Source organism: Myxocyprinus asiaticus, chromosome 7 (genome assembly GCF_019703515.2).
Source record: "Myxocyprinus asiaticus isolate MX2 ecotype Aquarium Trade chromosome 7, UBuf_Myxa_2, whole genome shotgun sequence".
Classification (NCBI taxonomy): Eukaryota; Metazoa; Chordata; class Actinopteri; order Cypriniformes; family Catostomidae; genus Myxocyprinus; species Myxocyprinus asiaticus.
The window spans coordinates 1,676,717-1,703,445 of NC_059350.1; the positions used below are offsets into that span (position 1 = coordinate 1,676,717).

The 26,729-nt window shown below is 37.6% G+C and overlaps 1 protein-coding gene across 1 annotated transcript; it reads left to right on the top strand.

Moving 5' to 3' along the window:
- Positions 1–19,309: 19,309 nt before the first annotated feature.
- LOC127444239 (uncharacterized) lies at positions 19,310–22,582 on the top strand. Its single transcript, XM_051703509.1, has 5 exons — positions 19,310–19,315; positions 20,169–20,957; positions 21,037–21,068; positions 22,188–22,394; positions 22,487–22,582. Exons 2-5 carry the CDS (start codon positions 20,237–20,239, stop codon positions 22,580–22,582), a joined length of 1,056 nt encoding a protein of 351 aa, XP_051559469.1. The 5' UTR covers positions 19,310–19,315; positions 20,169–20,236.
- Positions 22,583–26,729: the final 4,147 nt, after the last annotated feature.

Consider the following 26,729-nt stretch of genomic DNA (forward strand, 5'->3'; position numbering starts at 1 on the left):
GTATCCCCTGGGTGTTATGTAGAGCATTAATAAAAAAAATTATAAATAATAATAAAAAAAAATAAAAAAAACAGCAGCAAAGATTAATGTATCCCCTGGGTGTTATGTACAGCATTAATAAAAAAAAAATTATAAATAATAATAAAAAAAAAAAAAAAAAACTGCGGCAAAGATTAGCTTACTGCCTTGTAGTTATAACACGGGTGGCAGATGTTGAGCTGATAAAGAAAAGCACGTCAGAAATCAGATGACTGATAAACATTTATTTCATTCATCAAACAGCCTGTTTACCAATCACACTAGAGTTTCTAGAGTTTGATTCAGGGCAGAACAAGTAACTTACTCTAGAGAGAGGCGGTGGCTCTCGTTCAGCCATGATCTCACACTGGCACTATTTCACAGCGGACCCTTCCTTTTCTAACTGTGAACTGTGAGCTACGTTGTGATTGGTCAAGAAGGAGTTCGATTACGTACAGACTCGATTGCTCTTTCTGAGTCCCCCAGAATCTGAATATAAAACCTGAATCAGTGTATTAAAAAATTTAATCTGAATTTTATGATCTGAATTTGAGCCACATACATTTGAATTTAACGTTTGAATGTAATTCAAGTTCAAGACAAAATGTTCAAATTCAAGTCTTCCATTTCAAGTCCCAGTGGCACATATTTCATTCCATAGTCTGGAATGATATGATGTATTTTCTAACTTTTTGTTTTTGTTAAGGATATTTTAATAAACTTTCTTACATTTTTAGCAATGTGTGTCTATTCTGATAAATTATGTACAGTAGGCTATATATAGTTTCTTGGTAATAGTGTTTATGGGACAATGAATTAATTTAAAAAAAGCACATTACAAAACTTTTGGTATATACAGGTCAGGAGCTCCAGTTAATGTTCACATCAACCATCAGAATGGGGAAAAATGTGATCTCAGTGATTTGGAGCATGGCATGATTGTTGGTGCCAGATGGGCTGGTTTGAGTATTTCTGGGATTTTCACACACAACAGTCTCTAGAATTTACTCAGAATGGTGCCAAAAACAAAACACATCCAGTGAGCGGCAGTTCTGCGGACGGAAACGCCTTATTGACAAGAGAGGTCAATGGAGAATGGCCAGACTGGTTCGAGCTGACAGAAAGTCTACAGTAACTCAGATAACCACTCTGTACAATTGTATTGAGCAGAATAACATCTCAGAATGCACAACACGTCAATCCTTGAAGCGGATGGGCTACAACAGCAGAAGACCACTTCGGGTTCCACTTCTGTCAGCCAAGAACAGAAAGCTGAGGCTGCAGTGGGCACAGGCTTACCAAAACTGGACAGTTAAAGACTGGAAAAACATAGTCTGGTCTGATGGATATTGATTTCTGCTGAGGTACTGACATGCATTTTTCATCCCTTGTTTATTTTAAATAAATAAATAAACAAATAAATAAAGTAATGCAAATTATTCAAATGTACTGGTACAACTTCTTAATAATAATGCCTTATATCTTCATTACCATAATATGACAATATTACTCGCCTGGAATTGCCTCTGCTTATCTCATCATCATCTTTGCTGTTGTTTGTGCATTCTTGAAGATTGTTTTTCTTCTTATGAATTTAGCTGTTGATTCTGCAAAAAATACCATCTTAAATTTCCATGCTGGTCCAGGCTGGTTTAAATATAGGCTATTTATTTTATATTTTTACCATATACAGGTATGTATATATATATATATATATATATATATATATATATAGATAGATTTATACAGTGCATCCGGAAAGTATTCACAGCGCTTCACTTTTTCCACATTTTGTTATGTTACATCCTTATTCCAAAATGGATTAAATTCATTATTTTCCTCAAAATTCTACAAACAATACCCCATAATGACAACGTGAAAGAAGTTTGTTTGAAATCTTTGAAAATGTATTTTTACAAAAAAAATCACATGTACATAAGTATTCATAGCCTTTGCCATGACACTCAAAATTGAGCTCAGGTGCATCCTGTTTCCACTGATCATCCTTGAGATGTTTCTACAACTTGATTGGAGTCCACCTGTGGTAAATTCAGTTGATTGGACATGATTTGGAAAGGCACACACCTGTCTATATAAGGTCCCACAGTTAACAGTGCATGTCAGAGCACAAACCAAGCCATGAAGTTCAAGGAATTGTCTGTAGACCTCCGAGACAGGATTGTATCGAGGCACAGATCTGGGGAAGGGTACAGAAAAATGTCTGCAGCATTGAAGGTCCCAATGAGCACAGTGGCCTCCATCATCCGTAAATGGAAGAAGTTTGGAACCACCAGGACTCTTCCTAGAGCTGGCCGCCCGGCCAAACTGAGTGATCAGGGGAGAAGGGCCTTAGTCAGGGAGGTGACCAAGAACCCCATGGTCACTCTGACAGAGCTCCAGCGTTTCTCTGTGGAGAGAGGAGAACCTTCCAGAAGAACAACCATCTCTGCAGCACTCCACCAATCAGGCCTGTATGGTAGAGTGGCCAGACATGGTGGTGGCAGCATCATGCTGTGGGGATGTTTTTCAGCGGCAGGAACTGGGAGACTAGTCAGGATCGAGGGAAAGATGAATGCAGCAATGTACAGAGACATCCTTGATGAAAACCTGCTCCAGAGCGCTCTGGACCTCAGACTGGGGTGAAGGTTCATCTTCCAACAGGACAACGACCCTAAGCACACAGCCAAGATAACAAAGGAGTGGCTCCGGGACAACTCTGTGAATGTCCTTGAGTGGCCCAGCCAGAGCCCAGACTTGAACCCGATTGAACATCTCTGGAGAGATCTGAAAATGGCTGTGCACTGACGCTCCCCATCCAACCTGATGGAGCTTGAGAGGTCCTGCAAAGAAGAATGGGAGAAACTGCCCCCAAATAGGTGAGCCAAGCATGTAGCATCATACTCAAAAAGACTTGAGGCTGTAATTGGTGCCAAAGGTGCTTCAACAAAGTATTGAGCAAAGGCTGTGAATACTTATGTACATGTGATTTTTTTCGTTTTTCATTTTTAATAAATTTGCAAAGATTTCAAACAAACTTCTTTCACGTTGTCATTATGGGGTATTGTTTGTGGAATTGAGGAAAATATTGAATTTAATCCATTTTGGAATAAGGCTGTAACATAACAAAATGTGGAAAAAGTGAAGCGCTGTGAATACTTTCCGGATGCACTTTGTGTGTATATATATATATATATATATATATATATATATATATATATATATATATATATATATATACTGAGAACATCACAATACTCGCATATTCATGTGCACAACAGGCGTTGTTGGTCAATCCGTAAACATTCCACAAACTTTCACCAAGTAATCCAACTACGAACTTCAGAGCAAGGACATATGCACTATAATGCTCATATTTTGGTACTTTAATGTAGTTTAGATGGGTATTTGTTATTTAATTTAACTGGATTTTATTTTACATTGAAGCACAAAGAAATGGAAAAATTCTTGTTCTGTAACATCCCACTACTCGTACTGTAACACTGGGTGGCACTGTGAAGCACTAGAGGTTTTACTTCATTTCCTGTTTCATGTGATTTGTATGTTTGTGTCCACTCTTATCTTAAAATAAAGTTATAATTTTAATGTTCTGAGACCCTTAATCAGTTTGAACTCTAATGTCACCTGTTCTGATGCACATGTCTGAATATCTGTGTACTGAGTGTCATACAGAATGAGGTGCTTCCTCATAAATATGAGATTCTTCATAAGCTATTATGAATGCAATAGCTAAATCAAAACAGATCTTTGGTTTTTAGTTGCTCTTTATAATCAGTAACTGTTGTAAGTCATATTAAATAAAACTGTTGTCTAAATAAATCACTGTAAATGTAGACAAATGTAGATTTAAAAATGAATGGTTGGTTTCCCCTCTTTTATCAATGTGGCAAAATGAGATGCATTACCAGTCATACAAAACTATGTGGTACACAGAATAGTACAACATACGATAAATTCAACAAATTAACCCTCCTATGGTAATTTTTGACTGAAATAAATGTTCCTCATTTGCCATTTGAACATAACAAAAAACAAAAACAAAAAAAACAACACCTTTGGTATTTGTGGTCAAAATTGATCGACCATTGAAAATGAATGGTCGATTTTATATGTCAAATACAATCAATAAATCACGCACAATGCAAAAAACAAAACAAAAAACAGACAGACATTACAGGATAAGACTCTAAAACACCCTCAGTGCAAAACATACACACCCACTTACACACAAACACACTCTCACACACACACACACACACACACACACACACACACACACATTTTCACAATAAATATTTACTATATAAAGTTTGTAATTGCAAAATGTTTACTCTGATTCTTCTGTTTTATACTCTATTTGAAATTTTCAGAATTTGCAGTTCACTTGTTTCTTGGTGTTCATTTTCATGACATTATTATGTATTTACTTTGAGTTATTGAATTCTTATGTTTGAAATAAATTATTGGTAGAAAAATGCTTATTCTGTGTCTTCTCTTTGTAACACCATGGTCAGGTTTGATTGCAAGCATAATGACATTAACTGAAAATACTGACACTTCAATACATTTTAAAATGCTAAACTTTGACAAATAATAGTTTGATAATGTCTAAAAATATATCAAAATGCAGATATTGTGCTAAAATATAAAATTAGGTTACAACAAGCCATGAGATTACACATTTTGAATAAATGTACATTACATTTATATAGCACTTTTCTGACACTACACTCAAAGCACTTTACACAGTGAACGGGACCCTCCTAAACTACCACCAGTGTGCAGCATCCACCTGGATGATGCGACAGCAGCCATAGTGTGCCAGTACGCTCACCACACACCAGCTATTGGTGGAGAGGAGGGAGTATATTTATAGAGCCAATTAATGAATGGGGATTATTAGGAGGCCATGTTTGAGAATGGCCCATGGGGAGAATTTGGCCAGGACACCAGGGTTACACCCTTACTCTTTTACAAGAAGTGCCCTGGGATTTTTAATGACTACAGAGAGTCAGGACCTTGGTTTAATGTCTCATCCAAAGGATGGTGCCTTTTTACAATATAGTGTCCCCTTCACTATACTGGGGCATTAGGACCCACACAGACCACAGGGTGAGTACCCTCTGCTGGCCTCCCTAATACATCTTCCAGCAGCACCTTAGTTTTCCCCAGGATGTCTCCCATCCAGGTACTGGCCAGGCTCAACCCTGCTTAGCTTCAGTGGGCAACCAGTCTTGAGCTACAGGGTGATATAGCTGCTGGATAATCTCTTTAGCTTTACCAATCTCTTTCTCTTTTACTTTAATTTTTTAACCCAATTTTTGTCAACACACACACACACACACACACACACACACACATAGACATAATGATTTTTATACTGCACAAACTATAGATTCTATCCCCTAACCCTAACCCTACTCCTAAACCTAACCCTCACAGAAAACTTTCTGCATTTTTACATTTTCAAAAAAAGTATTTAGTATTTTTTTTTTTTTTTTAAGTGATTTAAATTTTGGGGATACTAGAAATGTCCTCATAAACCACATTTGTAGCATTATACCCTTGTAATTACCAGTTTATAACCTAATAAATGTCCTCGTAAACCACTTAAACCTGCACACACACACACACACACACACACACACACCCACATATACACACATGCAAACACAAACACACACACACACACACACACACCTACAGCCATCTACTGGTTTTTACTGGCATGACATGGTTTTCAAGTCTTTCAATGTTATTTATATTTTGTTCACCAGATGGCAGCAATCTGCCTCCAATTTGAAAAACACAAGAACTGTTGTTGAATGTGAGCAGATGAGGTTGTGGTGTGTTTTTTAAGCCGGACAGAGAATATATATATATATATATATTTTTTTTCACATGATGCCAGATCAAGAGAGAACAAATCTTACTTATAATGTACAAAGCATTATGAGGACGTTTGTCTTACCAGCCGATACGGAAAATTAACTGTAGCGAAACTGAAATAATGAATTTTTGAAATTCAGACCTGTGAAAAAACTAATCCGTCACAGGTTTATCCAATGAGCAAACAAACCTTACTTACCTGCTACATATAAAACCTCAAAATTAACCATAGTTATTATTATATGGTTACTATTACTAAGACCAAGTTACTATATGGATACTACAATACTCCCGTAGTAAAACCATGGTTAATTGTATCAAAACCTTATTTACTGCCAAAAAGAAGAAAAAACATGTTTACTACAGTCGTGGTTACTATTATAATATAATATTATTATGGTAAGTCCATGTTGAGTTTTCATAAGTTTATCATTTATTAACGAGGATTAAAGATCGTTATCAATGTTTTAACAACTATGAATTTAAATAACCTTTAAAAATGGTCACAAAAGACCATTATAATAAATGTCACATCTAAGCTTGTCATTACTTAGTGTAATGTAGATGCTGTTTTTCTGTCATTACCTCAGGAAAGCACTGCTCCCTCTTTGAAAGTGCGCTGTAACTGAAAGAGTGCTGTCTGTGACTGCTAGTGTATTTTAGCATTCTGCGCGTCAAGATGAGTGGAAGAAAAATGGTTCCAGTGCCATGCAACTATAGCTAATATAATTACTTTATTTCCACTTCGAGGATTATGAGATGCATTAATATTAATGTTGTTTAAATAATAACATCACTAGTTAAAACAACAACAACTTCAGAATCGCTATGATACTACCGCATTAGTATCAGAGTATCGATACTTTAGTATCGATCCGCCCATCCCTACTGTGGAATAGGAATCACACCCCTGTTTGACTGATCATATAAGGCAGCCAAATGCATTGCGCTGGTATTGAAATGAGCTGTTGAAAAATGGAAATGTAATGAGTGGAGCCTGCCGCTAGGTGTCAAAGGCACGCAACAACAAGTGATGCTTCTTATTTGGCGAACGCGGAAGTAGACGTATGAAGTAAGAAACAGTTCATGATTTACGTGCAATAGGAGCGACCAACAAAACAATGCATTTTCTTAACTGAATGGAGTAATAGACCCTGTACGATATTTACTTGTGCATCACGACATGCATGAATAACAGATCTTGATTCCCCGATAGGGGTACATTCAGGCATGCAACACAGTGACTGAATCATGCATTGTGAACCTTAACTGAGTTACCTGCCATGGCATGGCCGTCATGCTGTGAAACGCGTGATCGCCAACCATGAACTTTGAGAGCCGAATGCTCTATAAAAATGAAATATTGCCACTTGAATGTGATATTGATGCAGATGAGGGTTGTGATGAACAGACGACATTGGCAGAAGAAAGCCCAAGACCTTTAAACCATCCTCTAAATACAAATTGATGAATATGATAGAGAACTTCCGGATAGGGTTGATGTGGTGGCTTGGCTGAGGGAGGTCTCCTACATGACTGAGATCTGGATGAAGATCCCAATTTGCTGATAGTTTACGCCCCGTAGTTTTGATGAAAGTTAAAATGGAGTGGTGACATCGTAGAGGAGGGAAGGCAGCTTCCCAAGATGTTATGTGAGCTGGTTCACTTGTGGTCTGGAGAGATCGGGGTTGACGGAAATGCCTTGTTAACATATCTATTATAATTATTCCAAAAGGGCCGCGATCCCACTGAGACTCTGGAATTGCAGACATGTGCTGCTGCGAGGAGCTGCTGATCCTGGATAATAGGTAAGGAGCAGTGATTAAATCCATATTAGCTCATCGGGGAGTGAAGCTGGCTCGACGTCGGACATAGTAAGTTGTAGAAAGAATTGCCACATTGACACCTGATGGCAGCAGAGTGGTTGCTGCTGGCAGACCTTTAAAGCAAGAGGTGAATAGTGATTGGTTATAGGAGATTATGAATGAACCGATGACGTGTACTACGCGAGTCTCCCTGACAGAACTACCGCTTTCACTTCCATTTCCGTAAACCCCCCTAAAGTGAAAGTTTGAGTTAAATTAATTATCCATAAATAAGTGCCACGGTTTGATTTCAGTTTCTCAGCTGAGTACTGTATATAAAGATGCCTCATTTCCACTGCTGATGTAAAGAACCTCATCTGAAACTCTACAAACACCATCATCAGCTGCATTTTCAGGTGTGATTATTCACTATATTTATGATAAAATTATAGTTTATTTTGTCATGTCTGGGATTGTCATGTCATTTCATTTCAGGTTCATTTCCACATCTGAAGTTTAAAAAGCAACTCAACAGACTCAATTCATTTGATCCCTGCAGGGTGTCTGGAGATGGTAGGACTTTTACTTTTGTATCCTATGAAACCCAGACAAGCTCATGTGGTTATTGCGTGCTGGATTCATATCATTATATATATATATATATATATATATATATACTGTATTTTAAGTAAATAATTTTATAATTATAGACACATATACAGTCTAAATATCAATATTTAAGCATTAAATCATCCAGATGAACTGTATTATTTTATGCTAGTGTATTTTGTTGCATTAATATTGAAAAACAATTCTTGCTTGAATGTGCACATTGTCATTCATATCCGTAATTAATATACATATATAAACATACATTAAGTACACAAAATAAATAAATAGATAAATAAAACAAATTGTTGGCTCAACAACCATAATGTAAGAAAATGAATAGAATCTACTCAGAAATGTACATATTTATAACATTTTTAGCTTTACTTAATTTGCATAACTGTGAAGAACACAAAATATCAATTATAATGTGAACTTAAAAGTGATACATAAAGTCAACTCAAATAACTTATGTTAACCTTTAACTTCTGTGCCTTAAAAATGCCTTAAAATTTAGATTTGATGTACTACTAACTCAAACAATCAAGTACAGAACTGAAGTTGTGGGTAAATACCTTTTAAGTAAATTAAGTCGAATTAAGTTGAAGGGTTTCTAGTTGCATTGACATAAAATGACCATACGTTGAATTTACTTCAAAACTGTGTTGCAGAAATGCTACATACTGTATATTTAAGGGATGGTTCTCCCAAAATGGACATTTTTCATCAATTCTTGTTTTAATCATAAATTCAAGCTTAAAACAAGAAAAACTCATTGCTGCTGGTGAAACAAAAATAAACTTAAATGAAATTCAAGATATAGTCTCTGAAAATGACTCTTAATCTCTCTCGCAATTTTCCTTCTCAAGTAAATGTATTCTGTCTTAAGTCTAAAATGTATATTTTGTAGTGTTAGAACAGAGATAATGTGTCTAAAATGTTTTTCATGAACTATAAAAGACTTGAATGCACTTAAACTTGAACGTTACATTTATATACTACACTCAAAGCGCTTTGCACAGTGAACAGGGGACTCTCCTCACCCTGCACCAAGACAAGTATGTTTAGTAAACACTACTGTGCCATCATTTTGCACACAGGAATCCAGTGCAAGTGGACAAACAAAAGTGTGCAGCAATGGATTTCTTCAAAGTATTGGGTGCCGTGGCAGATGGCACAGGTGGTGGATGTTCCTGTAGGGATCGTGACAGTATAAAAGAAGCCGAAAGTAAAATCAACAATGCCAGCTCAGCAGATGAAGGTGATGAAGCTGTGTTTGGTCTGATCACCTCTCCAGTGACCGGTACAGATCGTCAAAGCATCTAAAGCTGTGCAGGGCATTGTAGATGACTAATTTAGAGCTGAAAGATTTGTTCTAATAAACCATTATTAACAATTTGTTATTTCTTTTTTTCACTTTATCTCATTGTATATCCTTTGGTGATTGCAACAAACAAAATAATATTTTCTAACCGCTTTATGTTAAGGATGTTTTAATAAAATGACAGCTTCCTTGCAGTTTTGTAACTGTGAATTATTTTATATTATGACTTGTTTCTTGGCAATAGTGTTTATAGGGTGATTAATTTAAAATAATGTGAGTTGCAAAAAAAAAAAAAAAAGGCCCAGTTTTGCCATGTTTACCCATATTAAGCTGTCAAATTGTGATGGCTCTCTTTTCAGTTTTGATAGAAATCTTCATATCAAAGAGATTGTGTTGCTGTTCTTCAGAAAACTGATAATGCACACTTACTGTATCTGTGAAGACATGTTAAAGAAGAGATGTTTTTAGATATTTATCATGTTGTCTTTTGCTTTAATACTTGGGAAAGATTTGGTCTGTGAATTGAGGGTGACACCAAAAGATAAAGATGTTCATGCTCACACTTGAGGCACAATACATCAATTTAAATGCATTTAAATAAAGATTACGGTTTTTTGCTGCACCACTAGTGGCACTGAATGAACATTTCCCAAACACACTCCTGTCTTCTAAACCAGAAGAGGTTATAATTTCCAGTCAACATTTTTTTTAACAATACAAATATACAATCAAGCATTTTAAATGTGATTGAATAATCAATAAAGCAAGGTACATCAAAGGCATAGTGAAAATTCTCTCATCATTTCAGGTGTGTATGACTTTCTTTCTTCACCAGAACACATTTGAAGAAAAATAGAAAAAATATCTTAGCATGCAAAAACATACACATGCACCAACCCTTAAAATGTGAGTGGATGTTGATCAGGCCTTTGTATCTGTTTTTTAAATATTTTTCTGATTTCTTTTTATAGTTTGTCTAATGGTACTAAAAACAGTTTACTGCCAAATTAAAAAAAAAACAAAAAAAAAAGAAATCAAATTTTCTGACAATTCTTTCATATGCTTTACAGGGTTAACAAAGGTCTCACTGGCTTAGATACCTATGTCATATCTAGATAATCATCATCATCTTCATACCGGATGATATTCAAGAAGTGTTTCACATTTATATGGTAAGGAACTATAGTATCAGTTTTAGTTTTACATTTTAGTTTATCACTTTGTAAACAACGAGAAGACCCGCATGGAATCTGTGCCCACAGAGCTCCACAGAGAACTTGGCACATTTCTGCAGAACTTGCATGCAAAAACATACACATGCACCAACACTTAAACTTAGTGGTTAGTGTAGAAAATGTTTATTGTTCTGTTTGTAATTTTCACTGCAGAAGTGATATTCTGTTCCACTGTGTGCACCTGAATAGCTGAACTGACAGACTAAACTTGGATTGAGATAGTTATCTTATAACACACACACACACACACACTGATATACTTTCACTGATATACTTTCACTGATATACCATGTTTGTCTAGCAGAGGAATTTCTCACACATTCACTGAACTAACAACTGTCTTGATTTGACAAGCAATAAATCCCTGAAAAAGACGTCTCACCTTTTTGCTTGTTACCACACAAGCTATTCTATGGAAACAAGACATGCATGTTGTGTCTCCAAATATCAAGATTATAGATGGGTAAAGTGTATTTTCCTGGAACAGACTGCATGACTGATCTGATCTGATCTAAATTAACCATTACAAAGATATCAGCAAGTAAACCCATGTGCTGTTTTATGTTTTTAAGTGTCCTTTTTTTGACAACATTTATTATTATTATTATTATTATTATTAAACATACACGGTGTATTTGATTGTAAAAGTATTTTGCTTTTTAATTTGGTGAATTGAAATTAAGCACTTTGTATTGCATCAACTGCGAAAAGGTTATCAGGACCATTTTAGATCAAAAAAATACATTTGCAGAATTTATTCCCACAGTTTAAATACACTACGACTTCCTAATACTGTGACCTTTTTTTTTGCTTTATTTATTTATTTGGATATTTATTTATATATTTACTTTTATATTATTTCATCTTTGAGACTTTCTAAGTTGACATTGACATTAAAAACATTAAAAGAAATAAATATATGTAACTAAATTCATTCATTCACTCCAACAGTCATGGAAACCTGGAAATATCAAGGAGTTTGAAGACTGGAAAATTCATGAAAATGCAAATAATGAATACATTTATAAAGTTATATATATATATATATATATATATATATATAGTTAAATATTGCTCTTGGGTATAGAGTTCTTTCTAAAAATCCTCATAATCACAAATGGTGGTAAGGTCTTGGAGATTTATTGACCAAAAAGCATGAAAGCCCCTTTAGAAACACTGTGACACAGTCATGCTCACTGTGAGTATATAAAGATTGGTAAGATGTTTGAAGGGTCACTCCTCCACTCAGAGTTCCTCTGAAGAACCTCATCTGACTAAAACATCAGCATCAGCAACATCTGTGGATCCAGGTGAGCATTACTGACAGCATCTCATTTATTTGACTACAGCTTTTTCTATACTATATTCTCTAGTTGATTTTTCACAGTGAATGAAGACTTGTGTATGGTCTACAGATTTTCAGATTTTTCTTAAAAGATTAGTTCACCCAAAAATTTAAATTCAGTCATTGTTTACTCACCCCTGTGTTGTTATAACACTATATGACTTTCTTTCTTTTTTCTCACACAAAGGGAGAAATTGTGAATAAATGTTGTGTTCAGTGATCTCATACAATGGCAGTTTATGGTGACCACCTCTTCAAGCTTCAAAAGAACACAAAAGTATAATTCAGAAGTCTAATAAATTATTGCATGAGACTCATAACAGACATAACAGGTCCTCCACAGTGATAGTGACAACAGAACACAACACATCTGCACACAAAACAGAGAACAGAACTTACTAAACATGTCTGAAGAGTTTGTGAAGAGTGTGACGGAGTACTCTGTTCTACAAAATAAGGCTGGGCATAGAAATGCATCAATTCTTGGACTACAAACTCTTCAGACATGTTTAGTAAGTTATGTTCTCTATTTTGTGTGTAGCTGTGTTGTGTTCTGTTGTCACTATCGCTGTGGAGGACCTGTTTTTAGATAAACAAAACGAGTTTTCGCTTGAACGCCCCAGTGCTACGAGGGCGCTGCGTGAACTGTTGTTCTCGTGTCCTATCATGAACGCGCACAGGAGATCAACGGTCAGTGAACATTTTCACTTAATAATACATTAGATTTCAGTTTGTTTCTCATCAAGTCTTATCGTATGCTTTCATAACAATCATGAGTCTCATGAATAATTTATTAGACTTCTGAATTATACTTTTGTGTTCTTTTGAAGCTTGAAGAGGTGGTCACCATAAACTGCCATTGTATGACATCACTGAGCACAACATTTTTACACAGTTTCTCCCTTTGTGTTGAGAAAAAGAAAGAAAGTCATATAGGGTTATAACAACACAAGGGTGAGTAAACATTTACAGAATTTTCATTTTTGGGTGAACTCTCCCTTTAAGAAATCTCACATGTCTCTTCCAAAGATTCCAAAGTCTGCAATATAACCTTTCTGAATATATTTCAAATGATCTGAACTATCTTATCCACAGCTTGTCAACAACTGACTCATTTGAGTCTATTTTTATTTTTCATATTCATTTCTAATTTACATTTCAGGTGTGCTCAAGTGTAAGAAGAACTAAACAGATTTAAGTGAATTTAATGCAGGTTGTGAAGGTAAAACGTCTATTACAGACTATGATAATAACAACAAAAGAAGCTGTTTTCTCATGTGGTTATTGTGTCAGAGATTCATAGTTTTAGATAAATGAATAGAACAATACACAAGTGCTTAATCATTCAGATTTCAGTTACATTTAACAAATGCTGCAATTGTTTCTTGAATGTGCAAATTGTTATTCATTAGTCCGTATTTTACACACAAGAATCACCCATGAGAGGATAATTCAACTGAAATTAAAGAGTGAAGAATGAATTTCTTAAAGAAAGTGAGCTCTGCGGCAGCAGATGGTTTAGTAAAAGCTGTGGATGATCCTTTGGGGTTTGTCAATGGAGTCGCAGACAGCATGAAAGAAGTTCACTTGTGTTTCATAGGTCTGGAACAACATTAGGTCGAGTATTTTTGGGTGAACTATCCCTTAAACTGCATTTTGCTTTTACTTAACAATCAAGTCTATTGAGGGATTCATGATCAAATTAATTAATAATGAATCAAATAAACCAATTTATCTAAGTACAATTTCACAACTAATTGTAACCTAACAAATGGCAATGGTAACCTAACTAACCTCGTTTAAAAAACAGAAGTTACAAATTAAAACCTGAAGATGGAACTTTGAAAATGAAATACATTTTTAATACTGATACACAGTACAGAAATCACATATTAAAGTACAGATATAACAGATTAGTCTATCTCAAAACAGAACTGCTTCACTTTTAAATGAATATTTTAATCATTTAAATATTTATATTTACATATATATTATAATTTATATAAATAATTAATATTTTAATAGTCACAATTTGCTATTTCATATTAAGTAAATAACTAAAATTCTTTATAGAATAACTTCAGATAAGAGTCTGTGATATCACTATTGACAGTGTTACGCTATTTTACAACCAGCAACAGAGAATGAATAAACTCCATCATCCAAACAGAACTAACATTCATTAGAAGTTTGTAATATATCTGAAGTCCTGAGTGATGTCTCAACAACAGCTTTTTATTCACTGATCATTTAACACTGCTGTAGATCACTGAGAACTCTTCAACAGTCAGCTTATCTGATCGCATAAAATATCAAAACATAAGATGAGAGAAGTGAATTAAAATGCAGACAATCATGTATGTGTCTGTGCTGGTCTTGTTAATTTTGCTCACCTCATGGCAGCATTAGGCAGATGCATTTTAATATTGTAATACTGGTCTGTTCATCTCTTTGTTTTCATGATGTTGGACAGTTGCATACTGGATGTCCGTAGTAGATTCAGGAGCTTTTCCTGCTGTCAGATTTCCTCTCATGGTCTTTGGTGTAATATTGGCATACTGAACATCATTTTGATCGTCTGTTTCACTTTCAGAAAGGATCCATCCTGAACTGAAATTCTCCCTGTCACATCAGAATAGAGATGATCCTGAAATAAAATAAAATGACACTATTGAAATGAATCAGTTTTTATTGGATGTGTATTGTGTGCTGAAGTTAACAAGTTCCTTACACTTTACAAAAGCCATAAATGAGCAAAGTAGTCAGTACAGACTTGAATTACAGAGTTTGCATGTGCACATTTGAAGTTAAATGTAGAATTTCAGTTCAGAAATTACAATATAACCAATTTCAGTAAAATGTAGGCTAATGTGTTCATACAGTATCTATATATATATATATATATATATATATATATATATATATATATATATATATATATATATATGTATATTTAACTCTTAAGTCATTCCACAAGGGGGCGCTCCACATACAGTATGGCTTTGTATCCTATTATTGGGGATGAGGATATAACTTTACCGCTTACCTCTTCAAGTCGCACAATGCTTTAAAATGGTATAAAACACAGGGCATTTTGTGATTGTGTTACATTGTTGAATACAGACACAAACAATAAAACGACTGTCAAGCGATATAACAGACACATACAAAGAGGGATCCATACACAACAACACACAGTTGAACCAGTACAGTGTTCCAGAAGTATCTGAAACTGAAGAGAGCTGCCACATCAAAAGGTATGTGTGAACTGTGAATATAATTACAGTCTCTCTCTGTGTTGGCGTGAAGCTGATTTGAATCTCTTTGGTTAGATTACATCAGCATTCGAACTGTGTATGTTGATAAATAACTAGCCAGTCACCGTGATTTGATAATGTTGGAAGCTGGTCTTGTATAAATTGGCCATATTCATTTTATTATTATTATTATTATTATTATTTATAAATTGGTCTTATTGACTGTGGAATGTTGTTGTGATGACATCACAAGTAGCCCAGTTTGATGCCCCCCACTACAAAACTTGTTCCGGCACCAGAGCGCAAGTTACTTTCACTTTTTAGTCAAAGAAAACTAACCTGAAGTCAAATGATCACGCGTTCATTATATTCTTGCTTCTTGCTTCTTGTCTGTTTTTATTATCTTGCTGTCTTTTATGTTATTTTTGTTATTTTCGTCCTCTTTTATTCCATGATCTCCCAAGTTTGATGATGTTTAGTTTTCATTTCTTACAATAGCAGCTGTTGTAATTGTCATTGCGGTCTGGCCTGACCTCTGACCAGGGATAAACCTTAAAAAGCTAACCCTGAATCTGTACTGGTCCATTCAACCCCTCTTGTTTGGTATGAACAAACACAGCTGTCAATTAATTATTCTTACTAAAGATATTCACAAGTCCTCCCTGTTTGTGTAAAAGTTCAGGATGTAGTATTACTGAGCATTACTGAGTTATTGTTTCCTTAACTGAAAGTGTATTCAAAGGCATAATGACCATTAACCTTTAGAATATAGCTGGGCTGTTCTTACTGTACTGTACTTGTTCAAACTAGTTATTAATTAATTACATCAAGAAGAGTTTACATACAAAGAAAGATCTTAGTCTTTTTTATTGACTCACTTGCATCTTTACATCTTGATGTTTTGCTTTCTTTTATTCACTCTCCAAATGTGCATCAATAGGTTAACCAATAAACCAATAGTTCTCTCATCATATCCTTACCCTTATACCATCTCAAACTCGTATGCAGTGCCAGTCCTACCCCATTTGGCACCCTAGGTGAGACCCTCCAATCCCCCAACCCCCCTTGATAAAAATGATTAGAGAGTTATGTATTTTTTATTTTTTTATTTGTATTTATTTTTTTGTGTGAAAAAAAAAAAGAGTACACAAAATAAACACGTAATTAAATAATAATTGTTCATACCAATGGGTATAAATTCAAACTAGCCAAACATTAATAATAACAATGTTGGGCATCATAAATGGGTATCTCTTTATATAGAAATAAACATAATGTAAAGTGCACGTAAACCAAACCAAGTGTGACTTTTATAAAAGATGGTTTGATGGAGATATGATATGAACATATCCATACAATGCAAGTCAATGGGGTCCACCACTTTCAAGTTCCAAAAAAGCACATAAAGGCAGCAAAAGATAATTTCTGGGTGAGAAACAAACCAAAATGTAACTCCTTTTTCACTATAAATCTTGACATCTGCAGCCTTCTTAGTGTGATCATGATGTGAAGCTCCTCATGTGCAGAGCGCTGTACATGCTTCAGAAGACATTCAGAGTAAATTATAGAGACTGTTGATCATGAAAATCCCAGGAGATCAGCAGTTACAGAAATACTCAAACCAGCCCATCTGGCACCAACAATCATGCCACGGTCCAAATCGCTGAGATCACATTTTTCCCCATTCTGATGGTTGATGTGAAAACTACTTAAGCTCCTGGCCCATATATGCTGTTTTTATGCACTGCTGCCACACGATTGGCTGATTACATTGTAGTATGAATAAGTAGGTGTACAGCAGCATTTACTGCAATAAAGTGGTCGGAAAGTGTATGTTCTTCTGGTCCACACTGACCTCATGAATCTCTCCTCACTTGGAAACTTGTCAGTTTCTGACCTGAAATTTCCAGTTGATGGCTCTCATAGCAAGAGGTTTAAAGCCGTGTATCACAGCTAATTTAGTCTCTAAATAATTTCAGAAAGTCAACTCCTGGCCTGGTTTGTAAATGTCGGATTTCATAATGGTGCTCACTGATTCTAAAAGTAAGTACTTTTTCATGGGAAGATATATATAAACTCAGCAAAAAAGAAACGTCCCTTTTTCAGGACACTGTATTTTAAAGATAATTTTGTAAAAATCCAAATAACTTTACATATCTTTATTGTAAAGGGTTTAAACAATGTTTTCCATGCTTGTTCAATGAACCATAAACAATTAATGAACATGCACCTGTGGAACGGTTGTTAAGACACTAACAGCTTACAGACGGTAGGCAATTAAGGTCACAGTTATAAAAGCTTAGGACACTAAAGAGACTTTTATACTGACTCTGAAAAACACCAAAAGAAAGATGCCCAGGGTCCCAGCTCATCTGCGTGAATGTGCCTTAGGCATGCTGCATGGAGGCATGAGGACTGCAGATGTGGCCAGGGCAATAAATTGCAATGTTAGTACTGTGAGATGCCTAAGACAGTGCTACAGGGAGACAGGAAGGACAGCTGATCATCTTCACAGTGGCAGACCACGTGTAACAACACCTGCACAGGATCGGTACAGCCGAATATCACACCTGCGGGACAGGTACAGTATGGCAACATCAACTGCCCGAGTTACACCAGGAACGCACAATCCCTCCATCAGTGCTCAGACTGTCCACAATAGGCTGAGAGAGGCTAGACTGAGGGCTTGTAGGCCTGTTGTAAGACAGGTCCTTACCAGACATCACCAGCAACAACATCGCCTATGGGCACAAACCCACCTTTGCTGGACCAGACAGGACTGGCAAAAAGTGCTCTTCACTGACAAGTCGTGGTTTTGTCTCACCAGGGGTGATTGGACTCGCGTTTATCGTCGAAGGAATGAGCGTTACACTGAGGCCTGTACTCTGGAGCGGGATCGATTTGGAGGCAAAGGGACGTCTGGGACCTGTTGGATTGGAGGGTAAGGGCTAGGGCCATTCCCCCCAGAAATGTCCGGGAACTTGCAAGTGTCTTGGTGGAAGAGTGGGGTAACATCTCACAGCAAGAACTGGCAAATCTGGTACAGTCCATGAGGAGGAGATGCACTGCAGTACTTAATGCAGCTGGTGGACACACCAGATACTGACTGTTACTTTTGATTTGACCCCCCCTTTGTTCAGGGACACATTATTCCATTTCTGTTAGTCACATGTCTGTGAAACTTGTTTAATTTATGTCTTAGTTGTTGAATCTTTTTATGTTCATACAAATATTTACACATGTTAAGTTTGCTGAAAATAAAAGCAGTTGAAAGTGAGAGGACGTTTCTTTTTTGCTGTGTTTAACTAAAGCACTTCATTGTCAAATTAAAATTTCTTGTTTTATGTTTTTTTTTTTGCAGTTACCTCTCAAGCTAAGTGGTTAGCCAATGTCACAGTTTGCCACCTTTAAATCTCTCTCTCTCTCTCTCTCTCTCTCTCTCTCTCTCTATATATATATATATATATATGTGTGTAGGACAATAATAACATACTAAATAAAGAAAAGCGGGGATGGGATCAAGCCCTAAATGATGTTCCATTTTTTTGAACATTTTTGTGACATCAACTGTGCGTTAACTAAATTCATGTTGACGACATTGTGAATGTTTTGTTTTTTTAATACTAGGCCTGTATATGGGACTTGCAAAAAATAAAAAATAGGAAATTACTATTTGTTGTCTATAATGGTGTAATTTTTGTAATTTAGGATGTTTGGATAATAAAATGGATTTTAAAGAAAACTGTCAAATTTACTGTTCTTTTTCATGACAGATTTTTAATGGACACTTTTGACTGTCATCTCTTTAATGTTGTGTAAGTATAAGCATTTTTTTAAATGAGTAAAGCTCATAAATTGTATTACAGATTTTGTTTTAGTAATTAGTTACATTTATGCTTTAGTATGAGACTTCAAAACAAACTCTTCACAGTTGTCTTTTCCGACATACAGCTTGACACATTCATTAAATGATCATCCCAATACAATAAAACTGGCAAAGAATACATGTTTGAAAATCAGCTCATTGTAGAATAACAGAACTCACTGTACTTCCAACACTAGTAGTATTAGGTTAGAAATTATAACTCAGTCTTTTGGACATTTGGGCACCCACATAACACAGTGTCCTCTGATGATACAGCTGTTAAAGATACAGATGTCTGATTCATCCTTGTTGGACATAATCTTGACATAACCAAGATATTAAATTTTGACTTGATGGAAACATTTATGGAAAACTGATGGTTACTCTAGAGCTTCAGGCTAAAGTCAGACAACTAGGAATTATTATTTCTTTTTTTTTTTTTTTTTTTTTTGCATCTTGAATATTCGTTAATGCAGAAATAGTACACAAATAAAGCACATTGACATGTTTTGGTTCATAAATGAAACTCTTTTTAAAACATGTCCAAAAAGGCTGTAAATTCAGAAAGATCTGTTCGTGATTGAATTTAAGTGAGAAAAGAGTTAGTCCACAGAGACTGCAAACATGAAGAGTTTTGAAAAAAGTTTACTCAGTCTGTACTGAGTGCTTCATTGTAAACTCTCGAGTCTCTATAAAACTATCAGTGAAGACTGAAACTATGTTAAACATCCTGGAGAGTAATTCACCTTGTTTAGTATACAGTATGTGTATTCTGGCTTTGATCGTTTCTTTCTCATCCTCAGGTGTAAAATCCACCACTGAATCAACAGCAGCAGTTAGTCCAGTCTCTGACTGTCAACTTTATCATGACATGTACATCTGCACTGGTGCTCAGTACCGCATGTACTGCAACACAACAGCGCATACATTCAATTACCAAAAATCTCAATACCAAGACCAATACCAATGCATCAATAATAACTGTAACTGCACTGGTAACAAGGACACCTGTACATGCTCTAGTAATACTCTGTCCTCCTGCTTCTGTGAGACTTACGGCAATAGCATCGCTCTCACTACAGCAGTTAGTCCAGTCTATGACTGTGAGTGTTATAATGACACCTACATCTGCACTGGTGATCAGTACCACATGTACTGTGACACAACAGTGAGTAATTTTGACTATTGGAGAGATAGTTACCAAAACCAGTACCAATACAGATGCTCCCAACACCAAAAGAACTGTAGTTGCATTGGCAATAAGGACAACTGTACATGCTATGGTAGAACTCTGTCCTCCTGCTTCTGTGAGAGTTATAGCAATAGCATCACTAACACTACAGCAGTTAGTCCACATGGAGTCTATGAATGTGCACGTTATAATGACACCTACATCTGCACTGGTGCTCAGTACCGCATGTACTGCAACACAAGTCTACATGATTTCTACTACAGCAGATATGAGCACCAATGCTGGAATAATAACTGTGACTGCCGTGGTAATAAGAACACCTGTACATGCTACTACAGTACCTCCTCATGTTTCTGCCAGGACAGTATCTCTACCAAATCTCTCAGTCCCACTAATACAGGTCAGCATGTTACCAGACTGAAATGTGGCTTTTTGATATATACTTAATCATGTCTTCATGATGAATTTTCTCTTTCCAGGTCTGAATATCATACTGCTGAAAGACTACATGGTAAGGTGAAATGAGTTTTAAAACGTGGTAAAAATCGATTCATTATCAAACTATAAGATTGACAGTAGAACTTTGAAATCACGAACATTCCAAAACAGATTCTGAACATTCCATCAATGTAATGTAGTCTATAGTGTCCCAAATTACACACTATACACTATGCACTTACAATATACTGTACACTATGCACTCAGCCAAGTAGTGTATGAAATGTGAAAGTACTGTATTGTCCCAAATGGAAATTGTTTTTTTTTTTTTTTTTTTTTTTTTACTACATGCAAGCATTTGCCGTTTAACAGCTGATGGAAGCGACGTTTCAAACGCTTGTGATGTTTTGTCGCTAGGTTTAGCTCATTTGCCAACCTCAGTTCAACACTTGTATCTCAAACAGCGTAGTTATGCTAGATGCTGCATTTTCCATTATTTACAACTCTATAGTCAGACCACCAACATAGCCAGGTAACTCCACCCCTTTCACTACATACAATTCTACATTATATGCTATTCTACATCATTTTGTAGTGTAAGTGACACACCTTATGACATTTTTAGCCACTTTGAAAGGCATAATAGATGTCTTCACAGTGTACTTTGAAGGGATAATAATAATGGTAGTCAAGGTCTGGGGTCGTTCCAAACAGAATTTTCAATAAAACGACAGAATAACAACACACCTTTCAGCTCTGCGAAGTGATGCCTGATTTTGTAGACAGATTGAATTACATCAAACAAAATGCAGTTACACTGCTGCGATGGGATTTCAAATGCAGCTGCTGCGGGAGCTACAGTTTATTTGGCATCTTCTATCTGATGTTATCAGAAACCCTCCTCTTAACAAAATCTGTTCCGAAGTGGACACAATAATTTGAGATGTATGTTTGCTAACGATCGGTCTCACTTGACCACTTGTGATTGAATGATCTGAGGAGGATGTGAATGCCAGGTGTAAACAGGGCCTAAGATGTTCCAGTGAACAATAATTTTTTCATCGACATGCTCATCGCTAATAAAATTGACAAATGTTACATTGGAGTAATTCAAAGAATTATTTGTACAGTGAGAAATGTCACAGAATTTGGCTCAAATATTCTTGTTTGATGTGACATGAAATTCTCTCAGGATGATGCAATGATGAAAATACTGAATGTGGTGGCTGTGATCGTGGGGCTGGTGTTCCTCAGTTTGGCCCTGTTGACTTTTGCTTTTTATCGGTGGAATCCTGGAGTGAACAATGTGGCTCGGATCAACATCTGCTTGAGTCTGCTGTTGGCTCATCTTCTGTTCTTACTCACACAACAGTCCCTGAACTACATACACCCTAACCAGGTGAGAATTATTTACACAACTCCAGATGAAAGCTATTGTTCTTTATAGAATTATAATAACTACAATCTCTTTCTCTCTCTCATTGTCTCCAGGTGTTGTGTGCTGTGATATCAGGCATTATGCACTTCTTCTTTCTCTCCTCCTTTGTGTGGATGCTCATTGAAGCTGTGCTGCTTTTCATGAGCTAGCACTGGAGAGGTCTCATCAGGAGCAAGCCTAGTGGGATGAAGGCAGCTGCAGTGGCCATTAAATGCAGCGCTCTATGAAAATTAAGTGATAGCAAGGTTTTCCTCAGCTTGAAACTCTTCAAGTGTAATGGTCTGAACACATTTGTCTGTCAAATAAGACGACATTGCACCCAGGTCGAGTTTCATTCCCAGGAAGAATTTTTTTTGAATGGGAACCAACACACTCTTTGCCCAGTTGACCCTGAGTCCCAGATTCTCCAAATGCATGAGCAACAGATCCCTGTGATTGCACGCCCATGCCTCTGATTGAGCCAGTAGTTGCCAATTGTCGAGGTAATTCAATATGTGAATGCCGCTTGGCTCCAGTGAAGCGAGGGCCGCATCAACACATTTTGTGAAAGAGTGAGGAGCCAGAACAACCCAAAGGGTATGACCTTGAACTGGTGTGCAGTCCCCTCAAAGGCAAATCTCAAGAATGTCCAATCTGTACCTCTGAGCATAGAATTGACACATTCTGCACCAGTATGGTGGAGAATCCCATTAAAGTTTGGTGACCACTTTTTTAACTGAAGCACATATCCAGTCTGGATTTATGTTCAGGGGCAGTTGTTCAGTTGGGCATATGGACTCAAGATGGCGCCGAGTATGGCTGCTGCGTTGCAAGCTCCGACACATCATAGTAGTGTTTTGTTTGTTTTGTTCACAATTCTTATGTTTTTTGTCTTGGATATTGTCTGACTACGACAGACAAACACTTTTGGACATTGGTTCAAAAAAACCGGACTTCAGATTCCTCAATGCCGACCTGCTGTTTACAAAAACGCAAGCGGAGCCCTTTGTCTGGGCAGTCCGGACGCGGAAACGCAAAAGGAAAAGGGGAAACAGAGCCGGCGTTCTCATCAGAGTAAGACGCCGCGCAAATCGACCCCCGCTACCCACTATTCTACTGGCAAATGTTCAGTCTCTGGATAACAAGCTCTGCGAGCTGAAAGCGCGGATCTCTTTCCAACAAGAGACGAGGGACTGCTGCATTATCTGCCTTACGGAAACTTGGATGTCTGCGGAGATTCCAGACTCAGCCATTGAACCCGCAGGGTTCTCTGTGCACCGAGCGGACAGAGCAAAAGACCTCTCAGGTAAAACAGAGGTGGTGGTGTATGTTTTATGATCAGCAAATCCTGGTGTGATCAGAGGAACGTACATTCTATCAAGTCTTTCTGCTCTCCTGATCTGGAATTTCTCATGCTTCTGTGTCGACCATTCTGGCTACCGAGGGAATTCACAGCGGTCATTATCACAGCTGTGTACATTCCCCCACAAGCCGACACAGACCGGGCACTCAAGGAACTGTATGGGATTATAAGTGAGCAGGAAACCATTCACCCTGAGGCCGCGTTCATTGTGACCGGGGACTTTAATAAAGCCAGTTTAAAATCAGTTGCACCAAAATACCACCAGCACATTAGTTTCAACACACGAGGGGACCGGGTTTTGGACCATTGCTACTCTCCCTTCCGGGATGGCTACAAATCCCTCCCCCACCCACCATTTGGCAAATCGGATCACTCTTCCATTCTGCTTCTGCCCGCTTACAGGCAGAAACTGAAACAGGAAGCACTCACCCTCAGAACGATCCAGTGCTGGTCGGACCAATCAGATTCTACGCTACAAGACTGTTTTGATCACACGGACTGGGAGGTGTTCCGGTCCGCCTCTGATGATGACATCGAGCTTTACGCTGATAGCTTAATGTGTTTCATCAAAAAGTGCGTGGAGGACATGGTTCCGACCAGAACAATACGGATCTATCCGAACCAGAAACCATGGATAAATAATGATGTTCGCGCGGCACTTAATGTGCAGACCTCTGCTTTTAATTCGGGGAACGCAGAGGAGCATAAACAAGCCAGTTGTGCCCACAAGCCAGCAAAACGCCAGTACAGGAGCAAGATTGAAGGACAGTTTAACACCACCAACTCTAGAAGCATGAGCCCGGATGAGCTAAATACTTTTTATGCTCGTTTTGAGGGAAATAACACTGCCCTCGTGGAGAGAGCTCTCACGGCCGAAGCTACAGAGGTTCACTCTCCGTCTCTGTAGTGGATGTAACCTGATCCTTCCGACGGGTGAATATCCGCAAAGCCGCGGGTCCAGACGGCATTCCGGGCCGCGTCATCAGAGCGTGCGCGTACCAGCTGGCTGGTGTTTTTACAGACATTTTCAACCTTTCCCTCTCTTTGTCTGTAGTCCCCACATGCTTTAAAACATCCAGCATTGTGCCTGTTCCAAAGCAATCAAAAATAACTTGCTTAAATGACTAGTGTCCTGTTGCTCTGACCCCCATCATCAGCAAATGCTTTGAGAGACTAATCAGAGATTACATCTGCTCTGTGCTGCCTCTCTCTCTTGACCCATTGCAGTTTGCTTACCACAACAACCGCTCCACTGATGATGCCATTGCATCTACAATACACACTGCTCTCTCCCACCTGGAAAAAAAGAACACTTATGTGAGAAAGCTGTTTGTAGACTACAGCTCAGCATTCAACACCATAGTGCCCTCCAAGCTAGATGAGAAACTCTGGGCTCTGGGCTTAAACAGCTCACTGTGCAGCTGGATCCTGGACTTCCTGTCAAGCAGACGCCAGGTGGTTAGAATAGGCAGCAACATCTCCTCATCACTGACCCTCAACACTGGAGCCCCACAGGGCTGTGTTCTCAGCCCACTACTGTATTCCCTGTACACACATGACTGTGTGGCAACACATAGCTCCAATGCCATCATTAAGTTTGCTGATGACATGACGGTGGTAGGTCTGATCACTGACAATGATGAAGCAGCCTACAGAGAGGAGGTGCACACTCTGACACACTGGTGTCAGGAGCACAACCTTTCCCTCAGTGTCAGTAAGACAAAGGAGCTTGTGGTGGACTTCAGAAGAAAGGACAGAGAACACAGTCCCATCACCATCAATGGAGCACCAGTGGAGAGAGTCAGCAGCTTCAAGTTCCTGGGTGTCCACATCACTGAGGAACTCACATGGTCCATCCACACTGAAGTCGTTGTGAAGAAGGCTCATCAGCGCCTCTTCTTCCTGAGATGGCTGAGGAATTTTGGAATGAACTGCCACATCCTCACACGGTTCTACACCTGCACTGTAGAGAGCATCCTGACTGGCTGCATCTCCGCCTGGTACGGCAATAGCACCGCCCACAACCGCAAAGCACTGCAAAGGGTGGTGCGAACTGCCAGACACATCATTGGAGATGAGCTTCCCTCCCTCCAGGAAATATATACAAGGCGGTGTGTGAAAAAAGCTCAGAGGATCATCAGAGACTCCAGCTACCCGAGCCATGGGCTGTTCTCACTGCTACCATCAGGCAGGCGGTATCGCAGCATCAGGACCCGCACCAGCTGTCTCCATGACACCTTCTTCCCCCAAGCAATCAGACTTTTGAACTCTTGATCTCCCACGATCAAATACATCAGCACTGCACTTTATTACCCTTACTCTTATATCTCACACCGGACTGTCATAAATTATATTATTATTATATTATATTCTCTCTTAACAACTGACTATCAACCGACAGCCTGAATGTCAGTACAGTACAATACTGTACATTCTATATATACTACTATATATACTTTTTTATATATTTTTGTTTTTATTTTTTATTTTTATTGAATAATGTATATCTATATAGTGCGTATTGTATACTGTACAGTGTATGTTATTATTTGTATATTGTTGTGTGTAATTATGTGTATATCAGATGTTTAAATTGTGCTGTGTTAATTTGATGTTATTGTAAGTTGGTTTATGTCTCATCACTGTCACGACTGCTATGTTGATCGGAACTGCACCCAAGAATTTCACACACCATTGCACTTGTGTATATGGCTGTGTGACAATAAAGTGATTTGATTTGATTTGATTCAGGATAACAGGGTTGGTTAAAGCTGAACATTTTCCTGTTTGTGTGAAGTTGTTTGTGCCTCGAGCAACTGCAGTGTGGTTGGCAAACTTTATTTGGTCATGACACACATTGGGCATGGAGCCAACAAAAACAGACATTTGGTCTCGATCCCTTCATAGAACCGTGGGGAGAGCGAGATAAATACTGGGGGGAGATGGTGGAGGGG